Genomic DNA, 25906 nt, shown 5'->3' on the forward strand with positions numbered 1-25906 from the left:
AATAACCCCTAAATGAATTATGTTGTGCTAAGTCTTCAATCTAATACACTGTTCCATTGAAAAACATTACCAAAATCTTCAAAGCATAGTTATTTCTTTAAGATAGATTACTAGACATATATGCTACATAAAAGGATATTTATCTACCCTATCCCACCTTTTATCCCACTTTTAAGACTTCTAATACATATGAAACTACTGGTCAGGATGGCTGTAAGAATTACCAGTTCTACCAAATGCACCCACACTAAATTATTTTATAAGGTTAGTTTGACTTAAACCACTAATTTGTGTTTTAGCAACTGAAAAAGAAAAGGGGGGGGGGCAGTGACTATATAAAATAATCCTTGTGCTTATGTGCTAAGGTATAAGTAAGTTAATTTACTCACAACAAGAGCAGTTCTCCAAAAGAAAATGACAAAGGATACAATCCCAAAGAAAACAGTGAAAACTACAGGCTTCCATGGTAGTCCATAAAAATCAGTTCCAGGTTGAGTATCATCAGGCAATGTAGTAAACAGCTGAAACAGACAAATTAGAAGAAATGGGAAACCTTAAATTTATAACAAAACAGTCACAAAGAATCATGGCAATTCTAAACCAACGTCCTCATCAGAAATCCACCTCCTCAATATTTTCCAATAGCTTCTTCAAGAGAGAGGATACTGGCAGTCTCATATTTTTTGTTTGCTTGCAGTGTTTTCAAGTATAATGAATCTAAATACTTTTTAAAAAATATTTATTTATGTATCTTTAGGTTTAGGGTGGACACATTGTTTTGTTTTTATATGGTGCTGAGGATCGAACCCAGTGCCTCATGTATGCTAGGCAAGCGCTCTACCACTGAGCCACAACCCCAGCCCGAATCTAAATACTTTAAATTGAGCATACATTTCCAGTTTGTAACAGGCCCTATATCATCACATTGTCTAACACCTGGCTAGAATCCCTCTGGATCATTCTTTTCTCTTAGATAACCTGGTTTTTATAATTTAAAAAATTCTTTTAAGACAAATACTTAAATATATGAAAGAACTAATTAATTTTATGGCAACAAATAAAAACAATGATGATATATGTATAAGATTTTAAATCTTACTTCCATTCCACTCTTATATAAACAGATAAGTGACATGTAATTTCAGACAACTCTTGAAAACTGGCTTAGATAAACTTCTCTGAATTTAACATCCTTCTATAAAATTCAAAGCCTAATTTTAAATGGTTGCTCAAAGGCAGTGCAGTAAACACCTGCCTACTCTTCCCTGTTTTCACCGCCCTCTACAAGTAATAGGAGATAACTGTCATTTGGGCCCAATTCCCCAGCAGTCTCTGTAGGGAAAAGACCTGTAGTAACGTTAGCTGTTTGGATTGTTGGCTGCATTTCGGAACATACCATGAGGTTGTCACCTCTATTCCATCAAAAAAAAAAAAAGTGCAAGTGGGGAAAGCTCAAGTACACTCTCACCAGCCTCACTTAACAATACAGTCACGTCCTGCCTGCCTTGGGCCTGACACACTCCATTTCTCCGTTGCTGCGACAGTCAGTGCACCCACTCTGCCAGAACTCAGCCACCCGCCTGCCAGAGCTGGGGTCCCTCCCTGTAAATAGGACCGTCACCTCCAGTAGCTTGGCTATGAGGGCTGCGTAGAGCACCGACAGGGGTCCCAGGAGCTCCGGGTCCCCCGGGGAAGCAGTGACAGAAGGCACAGTGGCAGGTACTGAGTCCATGGTGTAGGGACAGCTGAGCAGAAGCGACGCTTCCCTGCAGAACAGCACAGGACCCTCTCTTTCGCCGTTTCCTACTTCGGTAGGACCCAGCGCAGGGGGCGGGTACTGGGAGTGAACTTTGCCTTCCTCCACCGCAGTGCAGTGCTTTCCGCCCAACGCACATAGAACGCGTCATCAGAAGAAGCCCCTGGGTGGACTGCAGTGAGCAGAGGGAGGATGCCGAGGGGCGGGGCCGGGAGCGGAAAGAACCATCTGCGGAGCCCGGCGGGGGACAGCGGGAGGAGCGGAAGAGTCCAAATGAAAGGACTCCAGAAGGAAAGAGGCTCACCTGTCCCCTGAACTGGGAGAGGACCTGCGATTTAGAAGGCCCTGGAGGAAGCCAGGGAACTAGCAGAAGGGGATTATAGGCAGAGACTAGGAAAAAGGAGAAAGTCAGGCCTCCCAGCCCTTCCCAGAGCAAAACCCTTTTGTCAATGTGTTGAGACACCAGGTACCTGCCCCAAAAGTGCAGACAGAAGAGGAGAAGCTTCTCCTGCTCCCTTCTAAAGGACTATTGCTCGGTCTGGGCTTTCCTTCCCTGCTCACTCCAGTCCTGTTACTTTCTCCAATTGTGGATGACACTCTTTTTAAAAAGCCTTACCCTAAGGAATCATGTCATTATCACCCCACGCCGGTGGCTTCATTTCTGGATGCCACATTTTAAGGTTGCATGACTTGTGGAAAAGAACAGAATCATGAATAGCCCCCGAAAAGCACGTGCTAAAAATTGAAGAAACTGGGGACGTTTAACTTGGGGAGGGAATGAACATCTGTGGATCTTTAAAAATCTGTCGTCAAGTTGAATATAGTCAATTCAAAAGAACAAGAATAAGCAGGAAAGCACTGAAAAAGAAGAGCAATGAAGGGTACAGGGAGGGCAGACTATATAATTAATTCATGTACCCTCGTCCAAGCCCAGGAATACATAGAGATTGTGGGACAGAATAGAGAATCCAGAAACAGAACCAACTGGACATTTGGGGTACAATAAAAGTTAGTTTGGGGAAAATAGACTTTCTAATAAGTAGCGTTACCACATGAAAAATTATAAAATTGGATTTTTCTCTACTTATTCAAAAGATAAACTACAAATGGATAAGAAACATGAATGTAAAAATAGAAAATAAACAAGTACTAGAAAATATTGGGTGAAATTTTCTATGTATTATGAGTGGGCAAAAACCTGCCTCATTGAAAAAATCTTTCCTGGATGTATCTAAACCTGCTACACACACACACACACACACACACACACACACACACACACACAGTTTGACAATGACAACCTGAGAAAAAATATTTGCAACATATTATTGTCCAAAAAATCATGTTCCTGAAATATAAAGAACATTATAAATAAAATGGCCAGCAAACCTATACAAAAATGGGCTGAAGAAATAAACACATCTCAGGAAAAGAAATGCAAATAGCTATAGCATATGGAAACATGCTCTGCTTAGCTCATAATGAACAAAATACAAATTAAACCACACCAAGATACCATTTCTCACTTGCATTGGCAAGATCCAAACGTTTGACAACATACTCAGTAGGTGAGAGAATGTGGGGAAATACAAATTCTCAGACACTGCTGATAAGTATACAAAATGATACAACCTTTATGAATGAGATTTGGCAACATCTCCCAAAACTGCTTGTATATATACCTATTAACTCAACAATCCCACTTTTTTTTTTTTTTTTTTTTTTTTAGTGAGAGAGGGGGGGGGAGAGAGAGAGAGAGAGAGAGAATTTTTAATATTTATTTTTAGTTCTCGGCGGACACAACATCTTTGTTGGTATGTGGTGCTGAGGATCGAACCCAGGCCGCAAGCATGCCAGGCGAGCCACATCCCCAGCCCCACTTTTTTTTTTTTAACTTTTTCAGTGCTGGGGAAGGGTATCTAGGGCAAGTGCTCTACTGCTGAGCTATAGTCCCCCAGCCCTAACTTCTAAAGATACTGGGAATACAACAACAAATGTTTAAAACTTGTATTTACAAAACTATGTTATTCAAGCATTAATTATAATAATACAAGATGGTCACAAAAGGCTGAAACAACCGTCATCAATGAAAGTTGTTGAATAAACCAAAGAAGAAAGAAAATAATTTTAAATACCGCTAAAAGCTGGTTTCCAGAATACATTTTTTAAAAATGAAGTAGAGAAAAATATTTATAGAATACTATTTGTATCTTAGAAAGTGAAAAAAGATGAATATATTATTTCTTATAGCTTTGAGGTAAAATTGACATGCAATAAATTACATGTATTTAAAGTGTGCAATTTGATAAATTTTACATGAAATTATGAAATCACCATTATAATCAATATACACATCCTTTACATCCAAAAATATTCTCATTCTCTAGGTAATTCTGCCCTTTGTCACCCTTCCTTCTTGCCCCCCACTTTCTCATTCCTCCAGCAAAACGTCTATCTTAATAGATTGCTTTGTATTCCTCAAGTTTTATGTGTATGGGATAATATATTGTATTTTCTATGGCTTCTCTTATTCAGCATAATTTGAGATTCATCTACATCAGTTTATCTATCATCTATTTTTATTGCTGAGTAGCATTTCATTATATGTACGTACCACAATTTGTCTATCATCTATTGATAGACATTTGGATTTTTTTTCCAGTTTGGGGCTTTTACAAATAAAATAGCCAATAACACTGATATAAAATTCCTCCTATTGCTATATAACTTATCTTTTCTTTGGAAAAGAATGGTTGGATATGACTGGTGTATGTTTACCTTTTTAAGAAGGTGATTCTACCACTTTATATCCCCACCAGCTGTGTACCCATCCAGTTCCTCCATCTCTTCTCCAACCACTCAGCACAATTGTCTTTAATATTAGATATTTAATAAGTGTGTAGTGGTAACTCTTATGCTTCAAAATTGCATTTCCCTGATAATTATGTCAAGCATTTTTAATGTATTTACTATCTGTTTATCTTCTTTGATGAAGTGTTATTTTACAGGACTATATTTTTTCTAATGAGTTCTAAGAGTTCTTCATATATTCTTGATGCAAGTCTTGATAAATGCTTTACAGTAATTTCCTCCCAGCTTGTGTTTTGTCTATTTCATTCACTTCAAAGTGTATTTTGAATTACAGAGGTTTTAGTTTGATGAATCCCACATTGTCAAATCCTTTTTAATGCTTTTGTTGTCAAATTTAAGAAATCTTTGCCGAATCTAAGTTCAACAAAAATTTTTCTCTTATTTTTTTCCTAGGTTTTGTAGTTTTGAGTTTAATATTTAAGTCTGTGAGTTAATTCAGGTGTCTAATGCAAGGCATGGATCAATATTTTGCATATAAATATGCAGTAATTTCAGTACCATTTGCTGAAAAAACTTTCCATTCTCTACTTGTCTTTCCATCTTTGTTAATGACTGCTGCCATATATATTGTGTATCTATCTCTGAATTCTTGGCTCTGTTCCAATGTTTTGTCTGCAATCCTGATTACTGTGGCTTTAGAATATATTTTTTTCTTTTTTTCCTCTTCGTATGGTACTAGGGATTGAACACAGGACCTTGCATATGCTAGGCAAGTGCTCTACCACTGAGCTACATCCCCAGCCCTAGATTAAGTCTTGAAGCCACGTATTCTAGGTCTGTTGCAATCAGCTTGTCATTTTCTACAAAACTCTGCAGGGATTTTGATTGGAATAATGTTGACTCTGGTGATTAAACTGGGATGAATGGACACCTTAGTCTTCTGACTCATAAATTAGGTATATCTCTCCATTTAGGTTCTCTTTAATTTCTATCAGCAATATTTTATAGTTTTTAATATATACATTTTAGTTTTTGCCATGTTTATGTTTAAATACTTCATATTTTTATTCTATTGTACATGGAAATCTTTAAAATTTCAATTTCTAATTTTTCATTGTTAATATATAGAAAATATAATTGCTTTTAGATGTAAATTTTATCTGTCAACCTTACAATAGCTTTTTTCTAGATCATACCAGATTGTATCTATATATATTCATGTTATCTGAAAATAAAGAGAATTTTATTTCTTCCTTTCCAATCTGAGTGCATTTTATTTCTTTTTCTTGCCTTAGTATACTAGCTATTTCCTTACTGCACCCCAGTACAATGCTGAATAGATGTAATGAGAGTGGACATCTCTGTTTGGTTTCTGATCTTGGGGAAAAGTATTCAATTATCAACCATTAAGTATGAGGTTAGCTGCATTTTTTCAGAGGATGTTTTAAGCTCCCTTCCATTCCTAGTTTGTTGTTTGTTTTTCTACATCAATAATCAATGCTGAGGGGCTGGGGTTGATACTCAGTGGTAGAGCACTTGCCTAGCATGTGTGAGGCAATGGGTTTGATTCTCAGCACCGCATATAAATAAGTGAGTCAAATAAAAGTCAATCAAAATCTAAAAAAATGTTTAAATAATAATCAGGGCTGATTTTTTTTTTACATTTCGATGGGATTTATTGTCACCTACTTGTACATGCACACAAAATAACAATATAATTTGGCCAATATTACTCCCCAACATTTCCCCCCTCTGCTATATTTTTTAAATGCTTGTTTTGTATCTCTTGAGCTAAACACAAAGACTGTGCTTTTAGGTACATCAATGTGGTAAATTTCATTGATTTTCAAATGTTAAATAAATTTTGGATTCTTGACATAAATCCCCATCATCAGTCTAGTTTTTGTCTATGATGTATTTTCCTTTTAAATATTGTTGTATTTGACTTAAATTTTTGTTTAGAATTTCTGTACAGATTCATTGGAGATCCCATGAGAGGTATGTGGCTTCCGTTTCTTGTTATATCTTTGTCTTGGTTTGGTGTAGTGATAACACTGGCTTCATAGGAGAAATATTTCCTTGCTTTAATATTCTACAAGGGTTTAGTATTACTAATACTATTAGGAATTAGTATCATTTCTTCTTCACAGGTTTAATTGGATCACCAATAAAGCTATCTGGGTCTTATATTTTTTTCTTTGTAGAAAGGTTTTTACCTATACCTTCAATTTCTTTAATAGTCAACAAGGTTTATGAAATTGTCTGTTTTTCTTGAGTGAACTTTTGCAATTTGTGGCTTAAATAGAATTTCTTCATTTCATCTAAATTGTCAAGTTAATTAACATAAACTGTTCATAATATCCCCATTATCAGTCTAGTATCTGTGAAATCTGTAGCTATATCCCTTCTCTGATTGCGGATATTGGTAATCTGTGTCTCCTCTTTTATTTCCCTCACTAGATGTTGATCAATTTTATTCATCTTAAAGAACTAGCTTTGGGTTTCATTGATTTTCTCTTATTTTCCTTTTTTAAAATTTTACTGACTTATGGTCTTTATTATATCTTTTTTTCTTGCTTACTTGGAGATTAACTTATTTTTCCTTTTCTAGTTTCTCATAGTAGGAACTAAAGTCAATGACTGGAGACTTCTTTTTTAATAAAGCTATCTTGGGCCTGGTAGTGCTATAAATTTTCCAATAACACTTTAGTGACATTGCACAAATGGATATGTTGTTTTCAGTTTTATTCAACTCAAAATATGAATTTCTTCTCTGATTTATTTGACTCAAAAATTATTTAGCAGTGGGGGCTAAGGTTGTAGCTCAGTGGTAAAGTGCTTGCCTCACATGTGTGAGGCACTGGGTTCAATCCCCAGCACCACATAAAAATAAATGTACTGTGTTGTTCATTTATACCAATATATATATGTATATATATATGTATTTAGCAGCCTGGCACTTAAGTTTTCAAATATTTGAGAATTTTCCAGATTTTTCCATTATTGATTTCTCATTTTATTGTGTTCAGAGAATAAGCTTTGCCTGACTTTGAATACTTTTATATTTACTGATAATTTTTTTAAGATCCAGAATATAGTTTATCTTGGTAAATGTTCCATGTGCACTAAGCTCCTTGGGGGTTTTCTATAATTGTCAATTAATTTCAAATGGATGGATTGATTATGTCATTCACACTTTCTACAACCTTACTTTTATTTTTCATTTTCTGCCAATTGCTGAGGAGAGGATATTGAAATCTCTAAATGTAATCTATAGGATTCATCATTTTCCTCATAATTCTATCAATTTTTATACTTCATGTATTTTGAAGGTCTAATATTAAAAGTACAAGCATTTAGGCTTATTATATAATCTTGACTGATTCGTTTATCATTAGGAAATAACTTTCTTTAGTCCTGATGATATATTTTGCCCCACAACCTCTTTTGGTTTAATGTAGCTACTCCAGATTTCCTTTGACTAGTGTTTAACATGAGATACCTTTTTCAATCATTTTAATTTTGACTTCTTTGTGTCTTTCTATTTACAGTGTTATTCCCTTAGACATCTATTTGGGTCTTGCTTCTTTAGGCAATATGACAATCTCTGTTTTTAACTGATATATTTAGATACTTTCCACTTAATAGGATTACTGCTGTGCATAGGTGTAAGCTTAATATAATCTTCTATTTGTTCCTTCTGTTCTTTGTTCTTTTTCTTTTCTTTTTGTCTTCTTTTGCAGAAATACCACTATCGGTATTTTTAGTGATTCCTCTATTGGCTTATTAAGCTATAACTCTGTTTTCTAATCTTAGTGCTTCAGGGTTTAGAATATACATCTTTAATTTGTCACAATCTACCTTCAGATGATACTATATTACTTCACATATTCAATAAGAACGTTACAACAGTTACTACCCTTCTGAGATTTATACTGTTGTCATGTATTTTACTTTACATGTTTTCTAAGTCCCATACTACACTGATATTTGTCTTTGAACAGTCAATGACTTTTTAAAATGTTCAAATAAGAAAAATTATTTTAAATATTTATGCACACAGTCACCATTTTCAGTGTTCTTTACTCCTTTATTCCATTATTTCCATCTGCTCTCTTGGTGCAAGTGTAGGGTGAATTCTTTCAGCTTGTATGTCAGTACAAGTCTTCATTTTAGAAAGATATTTCACTGGGCATGATATTATCGGCCAACATTATTACTCTTCAAATATATTAAAGGTATCACTCCACTATATTCTCTTATGCCTAATTTCTGACAAGAAATCTGATGTCATCCTTAGTTCTTCTCTACATAAATGTCTTCTCTAACTGCTAAGATTGCTCTTTATCACTGGTTTTGAGCAATTTATTTATGATATAATATACCTTGATATAGCTTTATTCATGCTTTTTGTACTCTAGTTCCATTTAATATCTTGGATCTGCAGATGTACAGTTTTCACAAATTTTTGAAAATTTTTGGCCATCATTTCTTAAAATATTTTTCTGAATACCTCTCATCGCTCAACTTGAAACTGTCCCACAGCTCACTGATGCTCTGGTTCACTTTTCTTTAACAGAAGAAATTTTCCCTGTGTTTCATTTGGGGTACTTCTCCTGCTATGTCCTCAAGTTCACTAACAATTTCATCACAATGCTTATTCTGGCATTAATCCCATCCCCTGTGTTTATCATATATTTTCAACTCTAGAAGTCTGATTTTCTTAAAATATATCTTCTATATCTCTTTTTACCTTTTTAACACACGAAATATAGTAGTAATAACTTTTAAAAAAATGCCATTACCTCATTCTAACATCTCCGCCAGTTCTCAGTTGGCTTTGATTGGATGATTCTTCTCCTCATCATTGTGGATTATATTTTTCTTGCTTCTTTGCATGCCTGGTAAGCTTTGATTCGATGCCATACATTACGAATTACTATTCTTAATATTTCATATACAATTAAATTACTGGAAACAATTTGATTCTCTTGGGTCTGAATATTTGTTAGGTATGACATAAATTGTAATAGTCAGTCCGAGGTAACACCCTTCTGATTATTCTACCCAACTTCCTTAGATAGTTTTTTCCAGGTGCTATTCTGGTCCCTGTGTTAGGACCTGTTCCTTCTAATCACTTAAGATTGTTTCTCTGACTTGCTAAGCAGTTTCATCACACTTATGTGCACATCAATACCCTGCTGAACACTCAGAGAGCCTTTCACAGATTTCCAGAATTGTCTCTCAATGTAGCAACCTTCTTTTGGTACTCCACCCTGTGAATTCTAGTCACTTTGGTTTTCCTGGAATCTCAGCACCATCTCTCAATTCATGGTATCCTCTGGTTCTGCCTGACTTCACCTTCTTTGTCATGGCTTGGGAATCTCTTAACATAGTAAAAGCTGGGACAACTAAAGAGCTCACAGCATTTGTTCCTTATGTTTCCAGAATCATTCTTTGTTGCTTGATCTTCAATGTTGCTGGATCTTCAAATTTTATCTGTTTGTGGGGTTTTTTTCATATTTATTTTAGTTGTTTCAGTTGGGAAGGTGAAGCCAGTACCTATATAAAGCTATCATGGCTAGATGTAAAAATCATTTGCGTTTCTTTTTCTTTTTATGATTGAACACATGGCCTCATGTATGGTAGGCAAGTGCTCTACCACTGAGCTACATATCCCTTTTCTCATTTGCTTATTTTTTTTAATAGCAGAATACATAATGAAATAAATTTTAAAAGTTAACTATAAAAGAGAGTAACATCAGGGTAGACAGAACTGGGACAAAAGCTAGAGTTCTTTCAAAATCAGGCAGGAGAATCACAAGTTCAAAGCTAGCCTCAGCAACTTAGCAAGTCCCTACGCAACTTAGTGAGAACTATCTCTAAATAAAAAATAAAGAGGCTAGGTATGTGGCTCAGTGGATAGGAGCCCTGGGTTCAATCACCAATACCAGAAAACAGAAACAACTTATTTTTACAAATTAACTTTGGCTCTTCTAAATATTTAAATAATTGTAAAATAAACCAAAAAAAATCTTTAAAAAGTAACACCTAAATATTGAAAGCAAAAATGAAACAACCTGTGATATCATATTGGTGACAAACCACAGAAATGAATTATTTCAAACATACCTTAGTGGGATATAGCTTAAAGACAAGAGAATTTCATTTCATTTCAGGAATACATTCCTGAAAGTATTTTAAATAACATAAATATAGTCGTGTGTTGCTTAATGATGGGAATAAATTCTGAGAAACACATCTTAGGCAATTTTAGTGTGTAAACATCATTGAGTATACTTATACAAACCTAGAAAATATAGCCATTTCCACACGTAGGTATTCATATATGGTATATCATCGCTTTGGGGATAAAAACCTATAAGATATTATTATACTGAATTCTGTAGACAATTGTAACATTGTAAATGTTTATATATCTAAACATATCAAAACACAAAAAAGATATTAAAAATACTAGGTGACAAGAATTTTTTAGCTCCATTATTATGCACTAATGAACAAAATGTCATTAAGTGGCACAAGACTGTAAACAATTATATTGATGTCATTGAAAACTGGAACTCCAACATCAGAGAAAGAAAACACAAATCTAAGATAGATGAAGTGAAGTAAAATCTCTCTAGCATCCTGAATTTTCATGGGAATTATCTAAATGACATGATGAAAAATCCCCATATATTTCTGAGCTTTGTTCACTAAAAAGGCCTACAAATGACAGTCAATTTGAGCAATAAGCAATCTTAGTACTTGGAATGTAGCCTCTAAATATCATTTCCTATTGAAAGGAACCAAAGTTCTTTTAGAGAAATAGTTCCTTCAAGGTCTGGACAGGGAATGTTTAAGATGAACTTGGAACATCTCTCATAGTTCAAAAGCAAGGGAAATAGGTAAGAATGACCACTAGGTGGTGGCAAAGGGTCCCAGGAGCCAAGATAAAGAGGCCTCTACAAGGCAAAAGGGGGAGAAATTGAGCATCAGGTAAGAACAATTACTATTCCTAACTAGATTAAACACACCAAATATTTTTAAATGCATGACATCAGACTGACTCTTAAATAAAAGTTAAAAAGATTTCAAAAGCCCCTTTGGGTATCATTTGATAATGCTAGAATAATACCTTACTATTCTGAAAAGTGTTTAAATGAAGAAAAGGAATCAAATGTTTATCTCCTGCCTTAACTATACAAACCAAATATCTGTGTAAAGAATAATCAATCATAGCCAGGCGCCGTGGCACACACTTGTAATCCCAGTAGCTTGGGAGGCTGAGGAGGGAAGATAGCAAGTTCAAAGTCAGCCTCAGCAAAAGCGAATTGCTAAGCAACTCAGTGAGACCCTGTATATAAATAAAATACAAAATAGGGCTGGGGATATGGCTCACTAGCCAAGTGCCCCTGAGTTTAATCCCCAGTACCAAAAAAAAGAAAGAATAATCAATCATAAATTTTTATTTGTATAGGCATCCCAGCCTTTAAATGAAGAAAAATCCCAGCAACTCAGACCATTGCTATTTTGCAACCTGTAATATATTAGCAAATCTCACCAAGGTCACTGTTGACTAGTAGTCAACATCAAAGGAGAGGACATGCAGATGTCAATGCAATATTTCCTATTAAGTTTTCATAAGAAACAGAATTGAACCTAAATCTGACTACCAATTTCCAAGAAATATAAAGCAACAGAGAGAGGCTGAGGTTGTTAGCTCAGCACTTGCCTAGAATGCATGGAGCCCAAGGTTCAATCCCCAGCACGACCAAAAAAAAAAAAAAAAAGGCAATAGAGAAAACAGGTTAAATTGTTGTACCAGGGGGATATCATTTATTCACCCAAACTACAATATATCCTAGAAGTCCCACAAACATTTTTTTTCAATTATTGCAAAAAGTTACAACAAAAGGAGAAATCAATAGAGAGTAACTTATGAGACTTATTCTCCCACTGAAAGCAACCAGAAAGTTGGAATATATATATATATATATATATATATATATATATATATATATATATATATATATATATATATTGGTACCAGGGATTGAACTCAGGAGCACTTGATCACTGAGCCACATCCCCAGTCTCAGCCCCATTTTGTATTTTATTTAGAGACAGGGTCTCACTGAGATACTTAGCACCTCACTTTTGGCTTTGAACTCGTGAACCTCCTGTCTCAGCCTCCCGAGCCACTAGGATTAAGGCATGTGCCACCATGCCCAGTCAAAATATATTTTTAAAAAGCTATTTTTCAGATAGAAAGCCACAAGGGACATGCAACTGTCACCCCTAAGAGCAGGAGAACAAATAGGTGAGCATTCTACCTGGAGGCACCCTCTAGACCTCAGTTTGGCGAAGGGGAACCCAAATGGGGCATAACAGTCTCACTGAGGAGAGAGAGACCAGAGTTCCAGGAGATTAAGCAGCCAAAAATTTGTAGAGAAAACTACCAGAAAGATGGGAGCCACAAAGAAAAAGAGTTCCAGAAATCTGCATGGAGGTGGTCTTCAGTTTGGGGCTACATTCTAAGCAGTACCTGCGAGGGCCAAGAACAACTATAAGCTAACCAATCCCACAGTTGGCACTGAGCTGGGAGAAGTCTGGATTCCAGCTAGCCAGAGAGAGTCGACCTACAAAAACAGTATGGTCAACAAGCTCATTAAGAAGTATTTGATCCAGGCATCATGGCACATGTCTGTAATCCCAGCAACTCAGAAGGTTGAGGCAGGAGGATCCCAAGTTTGAGGCTGGCAACTTATCAAGGGCCTAAGCAAGTTAGTGAGACCCTATCTCAAAAGAAAAAAAAAAGTTCACTTAATATCATTAATTATCAGGAAATAAACTCACAAAGACATACCCACTAGAATGGCCCAAGTGCTAGTGAAGATGAAGTCAAGTGGAAGTCTCCTAAATTGCTGGTGGAAGTATAAAATGATTGTGGTCATTTTTTAGCATGGCTTGACAGTATCACATAAGATAAAAACATACATTAAACGTAGGAGGCAATTGCACTCCCAGATATGAGTCCACTTATAGTGGCATATATATGAAATAGTACTGTAGGAAAAATGAATCTATAGTTTAAAAAAAAAAGTTATCAGTGGTTGCCTGGAACAGGTGGTGAAGGAACTCACTGGGAAGGATCCCAAGGAAACCCCTTTTCTAGTGAAAAAACTGTTCTATATCTTGATTATGGTAGTTTTTACATGGGTATCTACATTTGTTAAAACTCAGAGTGTGCTTGCTTTGGCAGCACATATACTAAAATTGGAACAATACAGAAAAAATTAGCATGGTCCCTGAGCAAGGATGACACCCACATTTGTGAAGCATTCCATAGTTTTGTGGAACCAACCCTTCAGCAGATGAATGGATAAAGAAACTGTGGTACATATATGAAATGGAATATTACTTATAGCATTAAAAGAGAAAAAAATTATGGCATCTGCGGGTGAATGGGAATATCAGGTTAAGGGAAGTAAGCCAATCCCAAAAACCAAAAGCTGTATGTTCTCTCTGAAAGTGGATGCTGACCCATAATGGGGGTGAGGTGGGTGGTAAGGGGCATGGAAAGAATGGAGGAACTTTGACTGGGCAAAGGGGAGGTAGGACAGGTGAGGGGGCATAGGGATAGGAAAGATGGTGGAATGAGATGAACCTCATTACCCGAGGTACATGTAGGACTACACATGTGTTGTGTACAACTAGGAAAAGTTTTGTTCCATTTATATACAATGAATCAAAATGCATTCTGCTATCATGTATAACCAATTAGAACAAATTAAAAAAAAACTCACTGATATTGGCTATCAAGGAATTACTGTTAAGTTGGGTGATGGCCCGTGGGTTCATTATACTATTCTCTATGCTTTTCTTTAAAGCTTTAAAATTTATTTTTTAACTAGTACATAGAAACAAACATTATAATTATTGAAGTAGGTAACATGACATTTTGATGCATGTATACACTATGTAACGTTTAAATCAGTTAAATATATCTACCTCCTCAAACATCATTTCTCTATGGTAAAACTTTCACAATCTTTTTTTCTAGTATTCTAAAATATACAGTATGTTATGGTTACCTATAGTCCCCTACTATTCTCTCTGCTCTTATTTGAAAGTTTCCATGATAAAAATACTAAAAATAATTTTTAAATTAAGATATAACTTCAAATATTTAAAGAATTTCTATGTAGAAAAGAATTCAATTTTATAGAGGAAATCATGTGGAGAAAAATTTGGAGTCAATACAAGGATGAACTAGACAACAGAAGAACAGATAGTCTTGTAAGAGAGTGACTCATGCTAGGAAATACTGGTGTACAGGCCTCATAACTACTCGTCAGGGCCACAGTAAAGAAAATTACAGCAATGAGTGAGAAACTAGACTAACAGCCTTCCAAGGTTTCTTCTAACACTAAGATTCTACTAAGATTCCATTGATCAATGAATCTGATTGGTGCACATCTCCCAAACACATCAGAGTCTATTACTCTCCAGTCCTATCAGATATCATACTACTTGTTTAAGATTTTACATTGACTTGTTCATAATTTTTGCATATATTTGTGAAGTCCTTTTCTTAAGGCTTTCAAAAATCACAATTATTCCTTACACCTGTTAGACTCTTTTAGTCCTCGCACAATGTCCTGTACATACTGGGCCATCAAAATGCCTTTTTGAAATCTTTCAAATCAGTCTCCTAACATTGTGCCTCTTCTTTGCCACTCACATCTATGTCTTACCTATCACCGTACAATCACTGACCATACCTGCACCACATTCGTGTCCCCCGACCTAGACCTAGAGGAGGGCTGTGTGCATACCTAAAAATATGAATAAAGAAATCCTTCCCATATCGTGAGGCTGTTAACTTTCCAAGTGATGCTTATTCATTCTGATAATCAAATTATGACTGTGGAAGACTGCTTTAATCACTGGAAATATCATTATTCTAACTGCCTGGCTTATACATACCCCTTACCCAGGTGGCTGCCACCATCATGAACAAACATGGAGCCAACTGAAAAATGATTTGTTTCTCCCCACCACATCTTTTCCACCCTGGTGGTCTTTCCTCCCCAGGTATATTCATTGTCTTTATATCACCTTCTGACTGCCTACATGAGAATTATGGGGTGCGTGGGGGTAAAACCCTTCAAAATGCCAGACACCTCACCAGACACTTTACCTTGTCAAATCATTTAATTCTTATGAGGGAGTAAGCATTATCTACATTTTTCAGATGATGAAAACTTTTTTCAAAAGTTTAGTTATTTGCCCAAACTTCTAAATAATAACCTTGGGATTTGAAACCAGATCTATCTGGCTTCAAAATCTATACATTTTACAAGGAAAACAACAACATCATCTTTCTTACACAAGCCTTGAAATAATACAATCTTCAGAAAACAAGTTCAGTTGAGGAGGATTACTGTCACAATGGCCCTAGGACCATCTTATCCTCCAACCTCTAAAAGCTTTCTCATTCCTATAATTAAACTCTAAAAGTCCAATATCAACAAATACCAATGGGGGGGAGGTAAGTCCTAAAATGCTTAGATAAGCTTCTAGACAGATTAAATATCTTGTTTGGATCATGATTTTCTTTAGAAAGATCAGCCTTAAGTGACTCTAAGAAACAGATCTAATCTAATTCCTTTCATTCTTAAAACTTTCTAAGGATCCCCACTATTAATGGTCTAATGCTACTTTGGCTCATGACTTCCTTTAAGATTTGCTGGCCTCTCCAACAGACCATCCCCTTCCAACTTCACACTTTACAACACCAACTATTCACATTCTCCTGCCCTCCCCAAATATCCTTTTCTTCATGTTTCCATTTCTCTGAACACATTTCTTCTGACTACCACCTTCCCCCTCAGTCTTCCACCCCAGCCTGTCTAATCAACAACAAACCACATGTCAGACTCCCTGTTTGCCCTTTGCCAGTGCTTCAAACACATCTCAACTACTTTATGACCTTATTGATCACCCTTCCAACCATAATAAATGCATTTATGGACAATAATGTTCTACCATCAAATAAATACCTCTCTTTCTACCATTATCTTACTGTGTTTTAAGTGAATGCCATTATCTCCCTGCCAGAAAGAAAGGTTCTGAGGGGAAGAACCAAGTTTTTACAGGTGTGCAAATGTCCAGCCTTGGTAGACAGCAAATCTTTCTCATGTGCTAAACCAAGTAGCCATTAAAGCCACACCCCTATGGCTTTTGTTTCAGGAGCTATCTACTCAAAGGGTCAGGAGTCATTTTCATAAAGACATTTTAAGTTCTTCACTTCATGACCAGAAGCCACTTAAAAACTAATAAATAATCAACATTCTAATTGAAGAAACTATGTCAAACTTACCATCTTAGACAAATAAAGCAAGAATGAATGTAACAAGAAAAGTATGCTGTCCAAAAGGGTGGCATCTGCTGGCTCTTCCACCTTTATCTCTAGTTGGTTTTCTGTATCAGCAGCATCAACAGGAGTACCTTCTGTTATAAGTAGCTCTAAAATTGAAAGGGGAAATGGCTATTTTATTTTATGCTATAGAATAAGAATTGTCTTTCTTCAGTTTCAATATCCATCGAGTGTTTCACTAAATATATGAGTCACAGTGCCTGGAATATGTCCCTCTCCTAAAGACAATTAACACAGAGAAGAAAACTTCAAAATCCTAATTAGAGCTGTCAGACCCTTCAATTATAAAATGAACACTTTCAATTTATCTGGTAGTATTTCTTCAAAAAGTTCAAATGAAGTTTGTTCACCCTGAGCATTATCTGTTTGACTATCTGCATGAGGATGGTTCTTCTGAGCCAAAAATTGTTCCTCAAGATCCATACTGTTTTCTGAGAATGCACTTTCAATGTGCTCTGAGTTTGCTACCATTGGTTTAGGTTCAGGTTCAACATCCTGGGAGACTTCAAGAAACTGTTCCACTTTTTCTATACCTTTCTCAGAATCTTCATTTGCAGAATCATACAATTCCAAAAATGCTAGAAATTCTTCTTCATTATAATCATCAAAATCATCTCCTCCACCATCAAAACAGACAAAATCTGTCTCCTGTAAGGAAAAGAAAACCATTAGTGTGTCAATAACAAAGTGTCACAAAAGCAAACTCATCCACCCTCCCAAATTCAGGATTGGTTCTAAAGAATCTTTGGGGTCAACCAGATTACCCTCCTCCAACCCCCATTGGCTAACTCCATCTATGGCTGAGTAAATCTGTCTTTTTCTAGACTACAGCGTTAGAAAGTCTATTATTTCTTTCTTTCTTTCTTTCTTTTTTTAACATGGGTCATATTCTTTAAAAAGCATAATGAGTAAAAATGGTGACAATTTGGTCTCCAACTGCCTGACTCTTGGGTCTCTCTCAATTTGCTCTGAACATAAGTAGGGAAAGGCAAGGTATCACTTATAGGATCCTCCAGCTCTTAATATCTACACCTATGTTTCAGAAATTTAACTCTTAATCATTTGCTCAGGAGAAGCTGGAAGATCCTGCAGCACTGAGAAAGATGAATCAGTTTTAAAGTATCTTACTGAGATACAAGTACATTTGATGGAATAAAGAATGATATTAAGGAGGCTCCTCACATTATTACCACAAGAACAAACTGAAAACAAGATTCAACAAGGTATACACCTTTCTCTTCATCAGGGTTTCACAGTCACTAAGATCTCTCTCAGGACTATCTATATATTTATCTAGTCTTCCTTCTTGCCACTAGTAAGCAAATTGATATAAAAGGAACCATAGTATGAGTGGAAATTTAAAAAAGAAATTTCCATCTCCTAATTAAATCTTCCTAATATTCTGTGGGGGTTCCGGGGGTGGGGGAGGCAGTTCAATGTAGTAGGGATGAGTGATTTCCTCTCCCCATCACATGCATTTCTAAGCCATGAGGGATGCATGTAATGGGAAATATAATGAGAAGGCAGAGTTCAAAACAAATGAGTTCTCTGTAATCAGTGAACTGCTGTCACAGCTTAAATCCCAAGAACTCTCTTTACCAACAATGAAGTCCAACAAGCAACAGAAGTGATTTTATGGCCCCTGAGATTATGAAGAAATTTTAGGAACAGCAACAACAAACAGGATGACTTTATCCATTCAGCCCATCTAATCTAAGAACTGTCCTAGCCTAGCAGCTTGCATATTCTACAGCCACTACAAAGAGCTGCCCAAAGATGTTTCAGTGTTGGTGGGCATCAATTACTATACAATTTAAAACTCTAGAAAATAATCAGCTGAAGTGAGAATTCTAGAACACAAAATTATTTCAGTCACAAAATCAATTTAAGTCAGAGCACCATTGAGGAATGTTGTATAAAGGAAGCAGTTGGGGCCTTAAAAGATCTGAGACTGAACATCACCTGAAATGCTCAGGTCCCCTTTTCCAAATCTATAACATGACTATGAGCCCATATATGACTAAGAATAAGAAAACCTTTGTAAGTACATATTTCTAGCCTAGTATAAAAGTTAGAGTTTATTAATTTAACCTAAATATACTTAAAATGTCTAATAACTATCCAATGAGTTTTGCCTGTAAAATGAAATTATTTACCTCTTAAATTTAATAGCCAAGTACAAATATATTAAATTATTTATTTTTCACATATAAAACAGAAAAGAAAAGCCCTATAGTTGAGTAAAGAGCCTTCTACAAGAATATCTATTTCAATATATTAGACAACTCTCAGATTATAATATAATCACCCTTGAATACCTTTCAAACATTTTTTTTACAGGTAGTCTGAATTCAAATGAAAATCTGATACACAAATGTTAGATTGCCCCTCAAACACATTATAAAACTTTCAGAAGCAGTTAACTGAATATAACTGATGGATTTATAAGCCAGTTTACAATTGAGAACAAAAAAGAAATCCATAGCTTACATCTGTTGGAATTTGTAGCTCTTCTTTAGTATATTCACGAACTACCTTGATGCAATCTTTTGGAAAGTATCCAAAACTACGGCCAACCTATAGTGCAAAAGAGACAAATATCAAATAAATTCTGTACAAGGAATATAAATAAGAGATTTCTCAGAAGTGGCAGGAAATATACACATAATAGATAGGTATATGGTATAACCAAGAAAGAAAGTTGCTATAACAATTACACTGAGATTATTATTCCAAATAAAAATTAAGTACAGAACTGTTAAAACAACATTTCCAACTACGGAAGTTTTCTTTTTTACATTTAGCTTAATTCTCAACACAGAGAATATAAAGTTAAGACTTCTGAAGTAAATAAAAGATCTGCATAGGAGATTATTGTATATTATATGGTTAAAACTATGTAAATCAAAGCTGGTTATAAATGCAATTCCAATTAACCTCTAGCAAGAATTTACCTGTACTTTTTGTAGCATTGCTCATAAACCAATATTTATGTCTTTCTTAACCAATACACAACAGTCATAAAAATTAACAAGTAAAAACAATACAACATCTCTAAAATGTATTACCACTATAGCAAATGTATTGATAGCATATGCTTTCCTAGCTTTTTCAAAATCTACTTTTACTAGTATTTGGGGAGAAAATTAAATTACAATATAATGAATATGAAATCACATATCAAGCTTCAGTTTCACCCAAAATAAATCCTCTGCAGAAAAGAACCCCATTTATTTTCAGCACCAACAGCTAAATTATATGAAGTTACATAAAGTGTACAAAAGGCATATAAAGTTCCCCTTGAGAAAGACACTCTTATTACTAACTACTGACTAAAAGGAACAGAAGATTCTTGCCAATAATTAAAGGAAACTGATAGGCAAATCAAATGCCCAAAAGAAAATTTAAAAAGGCATCTTTTATCACTACCTCTAAAATATCCCCATTCATGAATGTTCTTGTTATATCTAGAAACCATCTGAGAGCCAGTATTAGTGGTAGAATACTGCCATGAAGATTAGATAAGACGGAGCAATTAAAAGCTTCATCACTGCAGATAAAGTCTGAGACTCTAGAAAACCAACAACATTGCAGAATGAAAACTAAAAACTCGAAAGGAGAATCATTTTGAAAACTAAAGAGTTTTTAATTTCCTAAATGACATGAGAGGCGAGTCTGAGGGGAAATACACTTTTCCCTTCTGATGAAAATTCTATTAAGGTTAAATTTGGAAAAGGGAAAGAAACCAGAGATGTATGGAGAAAGGAAACACATTTATCCCTTCTTAATCTGTGTCAATTGAGACCATAGATTATATAAAGCTCCATAATTACACACTGGGTGGTATCCCATTCCTTGTGATATGAAAAAAATGATGCAGAATCATGGAGGCTCATGACTGGGAATAATTTTTATATCTAATTTTGCTTCCATACATCATCCCTGCCAAGGTGCTGTTGATTTGATTTGTGGGTGGGGAGCAAAGAACTGCCACAAGAGAACAAATTCTGCATAAGCTACTATCAGAACAAATGTACTTAAGTGCCACTGCCCTGAAAGGAAATATTCAAAAGGAAGATGGATTAGATAGGGGTCCTTTCCTAACTGAGTTTTTCACTTTATAGGGAGGAGCTAAGATAAAACACAACCTGACTTACAAAGAAGACAAATGAATGCCACAGGAGCAATGCAAACAAAGTGCCACCCAAACACTCATCATTCGGCAAAGATCCTTTCTGGTCAGGTGCTGAAAGCAGGGCTCCTCAGGAAGACAGGATGAGTGCTGCCACCCAGAATGGCAAGAGTCCTAGGGATGAGCATAGTTAACAGGCTACAATGTGAGAGGAGAAAATGTAAATCAAGCCCATTTATCCAAAAGCTCAAAGAAGGGGAGAAAGACGACTACTATATGAAAAATGCCACTTAGGTACATAGAAAAACAGTTCCAAGTTTAAAGATTACCAATCCTATTTGGTATACTTGAAAAAAACAATAGATGGTTCTTTATATGGAGTATTGCAACTGGGACTCTGTCTAAATATAAAGTTTGTACCTAGAGGCACCATGTTTCAAGATCATTCCCTAAGAATCAGAAATGGCAACAAAATGAAACTAGTTTTCCCATAGGGATTACTCTTAGTAAACAATCCACATATCACATTTTTTAAAATGAAAAGGACAATACTCATAAGTCTCCCAATGAGGTCCCTCCTAGTGAATCTCCCCATTGAAAATATCAAAGCATGATATAAACAATGTCATGTCTTTCATCAGAAGATCCATACAACTGGCTGGAAGTAGAACCCCTGGGGGAACCTTCAGGCATAGAATATAGGAAAAGCAAGAAATGGATGACCCAGAAGTTGCAAAAAAGAAAAAAAAGGGGAAAAAAAGCACATAATGAACATAAAATTCTGCTTTTTTAGAGTAAAAACAGCACAAATAATTTGGTAAAATACACAAAAAATCGAATTTAAATATGCATGCCTGAGTTACTATCTCAGACTTAATTTACAGGATTAACTCTAATGTCCATGAATCCTTCCCTTTTGAAGCAGCAAAGCTAAGAATTGTCAGGTTTTCACCATGACAACCTCTATGATGTGTAGAGCCTTCTGGAACTTGATGTGAAGGGTAGCAACCACAACCAGTTCAGTTCTGTTTCAGAAAGTCTCCTGACTTTCTATGCTGTGCCAGGCCTAAGGTGTCTTAGGAGCACGGGGCCTGGCAGAGAGGTCAGGTTAACTCTACAAAGACCCCAAGAAATCAGTCATTTAAATCTACACTGCTGAAAAACCCATCAAAAGTAAGAATATAACACCTGTCAAACTTTTACTTACACTTCCGGCCCAAAGTTCTGGTGATACCTCTGCAAGTTTATAGTAGACATATACAGGGTCACCTTTTTTTAAATTTACAAAACGACAATCTTGGCCTCTGAAATCTTCAAGAGCTTCACCACGATACATTAACACTGTATATAAACATTGAAAAAAGAAAAACAAATATTAGGATTTGATTTTTCACAGTCCATATTGACTCATCAGGAAATATGAATCCCACTATGAACAAAAATCAAGTTTTTCCAGTACTCTCTGGAATCACTTTTAATTCACCTGCTCAAAGTATCTAAAATCCTTAAGAGATTTTATTGCTATAAAATACAATATTCCCTGCAATTAGACAAGGGAAAAGGAAGCTTCTCTATTTTTCTCTGTGCTGAGAAATAAAAAGCAAAGTGGCTACCACCAACCATGGCTGGTTTCAGTGAAACTCTTGGTTCTTGCAGGTCTCAATTTTTTTTCTGTTTCATAATCATAAAGGCTTCATTTTGCAAATATGTAAATCCAAGTGTAGACACGGACAGGCTTAAGTATGGCTTCATGCAGAGGTAATAGGGAAGAGGGAAGAATATCCAGGAACCCCCAAGGGGTTAATTAACTTGAACTAACCGCTAAAAGACATTACCTTTAAGTGGCTGCAAGTGCTACCATGCAGCCATAAACACTGTCAATTTCATTTGCAGCAGAGTTACCATCTCGGGGTAAATTACCAGGAAATGTATTTTCTCTGAGCAAATATCGTTGACTATATCCAACATTAAGATTGTTTCAAAACATTCTCATTCTTTTAATATTTATTTTTTAGTTTTTGGAGGACACAACATCTTTGTTTGTATGTGGTGCTGAGGATCAAACCTGGGCCGCACGCATGCCAGGCGAGCGCGCTACCGCTTGAGCCACATCCCCAGCCCCCTCATTCGTATTTTTTTTTTAATAAACAAAATCAAAAGTGGGTATCCTATCTGACAAGGAACAAGTTTAACCGTGAGAAAAGGTCAGGCAATACCTTCATGCTTAAAATGCAGGACTAGAATCACAATTGATCTAGAAACTTGTAGAAGCAACATTTTTCTTTTGGTTGACCAAATACACAGTTTCTGATTTAAGATGAAATGGACAATAGATGTTATGTAAAAATCATAAAGAAGAAATGGAAATAACACTTTTTCTAAAAGCCAATTAGCAGTAAAATACACAAGAATGTGTGTTTTATAAAAATATATGTCTGAGGAACAAACAGATTTGGAGAGGGTAACTTGTTTTTTTGAAGCTAAAATAGGACTATTTTCAGAACTCTCAGCATCCTAATTCATATATAATTAAGAGGCCAAGTTGAAGGTGAGAGACAATTTAAAGTGGGGAATTCTCATCACAAGTGGAAATGGCAATGTTTCTCTTGTTCCCCCTTAGGTCATAGAGGATTTACAAATCAGTAATATATTAGGTGACAACATAATGCATACTATGGAGCACCTATTTAGTTCTTTTTTTTTTTTTTTGGAGCACTTATTTGGAAGGCACACAAGGACACCTGACATACACACCTCACTACTTCCTACAACACAACACAGACCCACCTGTTGTGTTTGGTCACATCTGTTTGGACACAGGCCATTTCTCAAGTTATGTTACCCCACTGAACCTTACCAACACCATGTCTTAGTACTGAGGAAGCATCAGTGATGAGATTGTCCAGGTAGCCCACATAGGATAGCGCTCGACAGCAAAGAATAGCAAAACTGAAAGGAAATATCATGGCAGCTGCTTTGCTTTTCTGAGTGTTTATTTACTCCAGCCTTAGGGTTACCTCTAGGAACTGCTTAACATATATTGGAGACATCTTTTTTCTTTATTGGAGTGGAACAAACAATTCAAATTATAAAATTTGTTTTTGGTAACACCAATTTAGGCATAAAGAGCTCAATGGTAAACTTCTTGGCCTTTTTAGCATGAATATTTTAAAATATGTACTGCTTACAATTTATGGACAACACGGTCATCAAGTTGCAAGGTTACTAGAAACCAAGTGGGAGGCCATAAGAAGTATTCTGGGCCAGTAACTATATAGAGGAAAGAGGTTCCAACAACACTAGCGACTGACTCTAAAACTGAATTGGCTTATAAAAATCTTGGAGTATTTATTATTGTTATTGCAACAAACCTCTTCATCTGAATCTGAATGGCTACATCCTCCCCACCGCCCACCTCCAATCCAGGACTGGGAAGCAATTCTGTCCGCTTCCTGCGCACAGAAGAGGCTGCAGTTCCCAGGTGGCCGGTGCAGATCCTTGGCCTCTTTCAAAAGCAAAAGATTATTGGCCCACCTGCTACCCTACCTCAAATATGAAGGGAGGCTTCTATGCACAGAAATGACAGGATTGAAGCAGAGTCGGCCGAGACCTCGGAACACATTGCGTGCCTGGACTCAGTGCTCTTCCCAAACCTAAACTCTAGTCCCTGTTAAAAGGCAAAACCAGCCCAATCCCTAGTGCAGCAAAAGGACGAAGGGGCCAGTGAGCCTTTCCCAAGGAGCCCCACCATCAACCTGCCGCTGGGATTAAGGCAACCGAGCCCTGGAGAGCATCTGCCCTGATACCACACCGGCCCAGGTCCCTGTGGAGGGGGCAGAAAAGCGCTCTGATACAGCGTGGGGAGCCCCGGGCGCACGGCGCACAACCCCATCACCCACTGAGATCCTAGGCGAATCCTGGAAGGGAAGAAACTGAGAGCTGTCCCTGGGGAATCATGTTTCCCAACCCCGCCTCAGACAGTAGAGAAACATAAAATGCTGGCAACAAGTGGGAGTCGAAGCCCCCCGCAACCTGAGCGGGCTGGCCGGGGCTCCGGCAGAGCCGGAGGGGACACACGCAGGGTCCGAGGCTCTGTCACTCCTGCGCCCCACCCGTCATCCTGCGACCCCCTAGCCCAGCCCGCGGGGCTGGGGACCAGGGGATCGGAGCCCCATGTGGCCCCAAAGAGCCGAGACCCCGGGCCGCCCGCCCGCCTGCGCACTCACTACTGCATTCCTCATCTGCACAGAGTTTGTGCTTCGGGTCCGGTTGGCCCAGCACTCGCCAGGTAGGACAGAGCACGAACAGCCAGAAGAGCAGCCCCCGAGCCACAGCCATGTTGTGGTCACCTCGGGAGCCGGTGAGCGGTAGGCTGCGGCAGGCGGCGCCGGAGGCGGGGCTCAGGGGGCGGGTGGGTAGCGAAGCGCGGAGGGGTGGCGCCCAGGAAGGCTTAAGCCTTTCCCAGGTGACACGTCAGCAGGGATATTTGGGGGTCGATCCACAGACTCTACTGGAGAACGCAAGGAGCCAGAGCTCCATCCTTCTCTAGTGGAGACTTCTCCTCAACTGAAGACCTTCTCCTCTAGTCGCTGCCTTGGCAACTAGGACTCTCCTCGTCCAATCACCTGCCTTTGCTTCTGTGACCTCACAAGCGACCCTCCGTGTGATTCTAGTCGTCACCCACCCATCCCCCCCCATTCCGCCAAAGGGTCCTTTCTGGCTTTCCTCAACATCTCATTTCTGGTCCATCCTGAACTAG

General features: G+C 37.0%; 2 protein-coding genes across 2 annotated transcripts; both read right to left on the minus strand.

Moving 5' to 3' along the window:
- Positions 1–312: 312 nt before the first annotated feature.
- LOC308640120 (uncharacterized protein) lies at positions 313–17809 on the minus strand (the record flags this gene model as incomplete). The annotated part of the gene is made up of 5 exons (XM_081312145.1): positions 313–521; positions 1622–1745; positions 16959–17104; positions 17549–17663; positions 17780–17809. The coding sequence occupies 5 exons, from the start codon at positions 17807–17809 to the stop codon at positions 502–504; spliced, it is 435 nt and encodes a 144-aa protein (XP_081168271.1). The 3' UTR covers positions 313–501.
- A 1502-nt stretch (positions 17810–19311) lies between these two features.
- On the minus strand, positions 19312–25505 carry LOC308640112 (transport and Golgi organization protein 1 homolog). Its single transcript, XM_081312141.1, has 3 exons — positions 25374–25505; positions 22355–22488; positions 19312–19592 (listed from the first exon to the last, which is right to left on the minus strand). Exons 1-3 carry the CDS (start codon positions 25483–25485, stop codon positions 19470–19472), a joined length of 369 nt encoding a protein of 122 aa, XP_081168267.1. The 5' UTR covers positions 25486–25505; the 3' UTR covers positions 19312–19469.
- Positions 25506–25906: the final 401 nt, after the last annotated feature.

This window comes from Spermophilus citellus, assembly GCF_964194105.1.
Source record: "Spermophilus citellus genome assembly, contig: SCAFFOLD_259, whole genome shotgun sequence".
In the NCBI taxonomy this organism is placed as follows: Eukaryota; Metazoa; Chordata; class Mammalia; order Rodentia; family Sciuridae; genus Spermophilus; species Spermophilus citellus.

Bases quoted from the DNA above. Each gene is read 5' to 3' on its own strand.
- LOC308640112 (XM_081312141.1), bottom strand. From the start codon at position 25,485: ATGGCTGTGGCTCGGGGGCTGCTCTTCTGGCTGTTCGTGCTCTGTCCT. The intron at 22,489-25,373 runs GTGAGTGCGCAG...GTTTATATACAG, and splicing joins TGCAGATGAGGAATGCAGTA to TGTTAATGTATCGTGGTGAA. The intron at 19,593-22,354 runs GTAAGTAAAAGT...TTTGCACTATAG, and splicing joins CAGAACTTTGGGCCGGAAGT to GTTGGCCGTAGTTTTGGATA.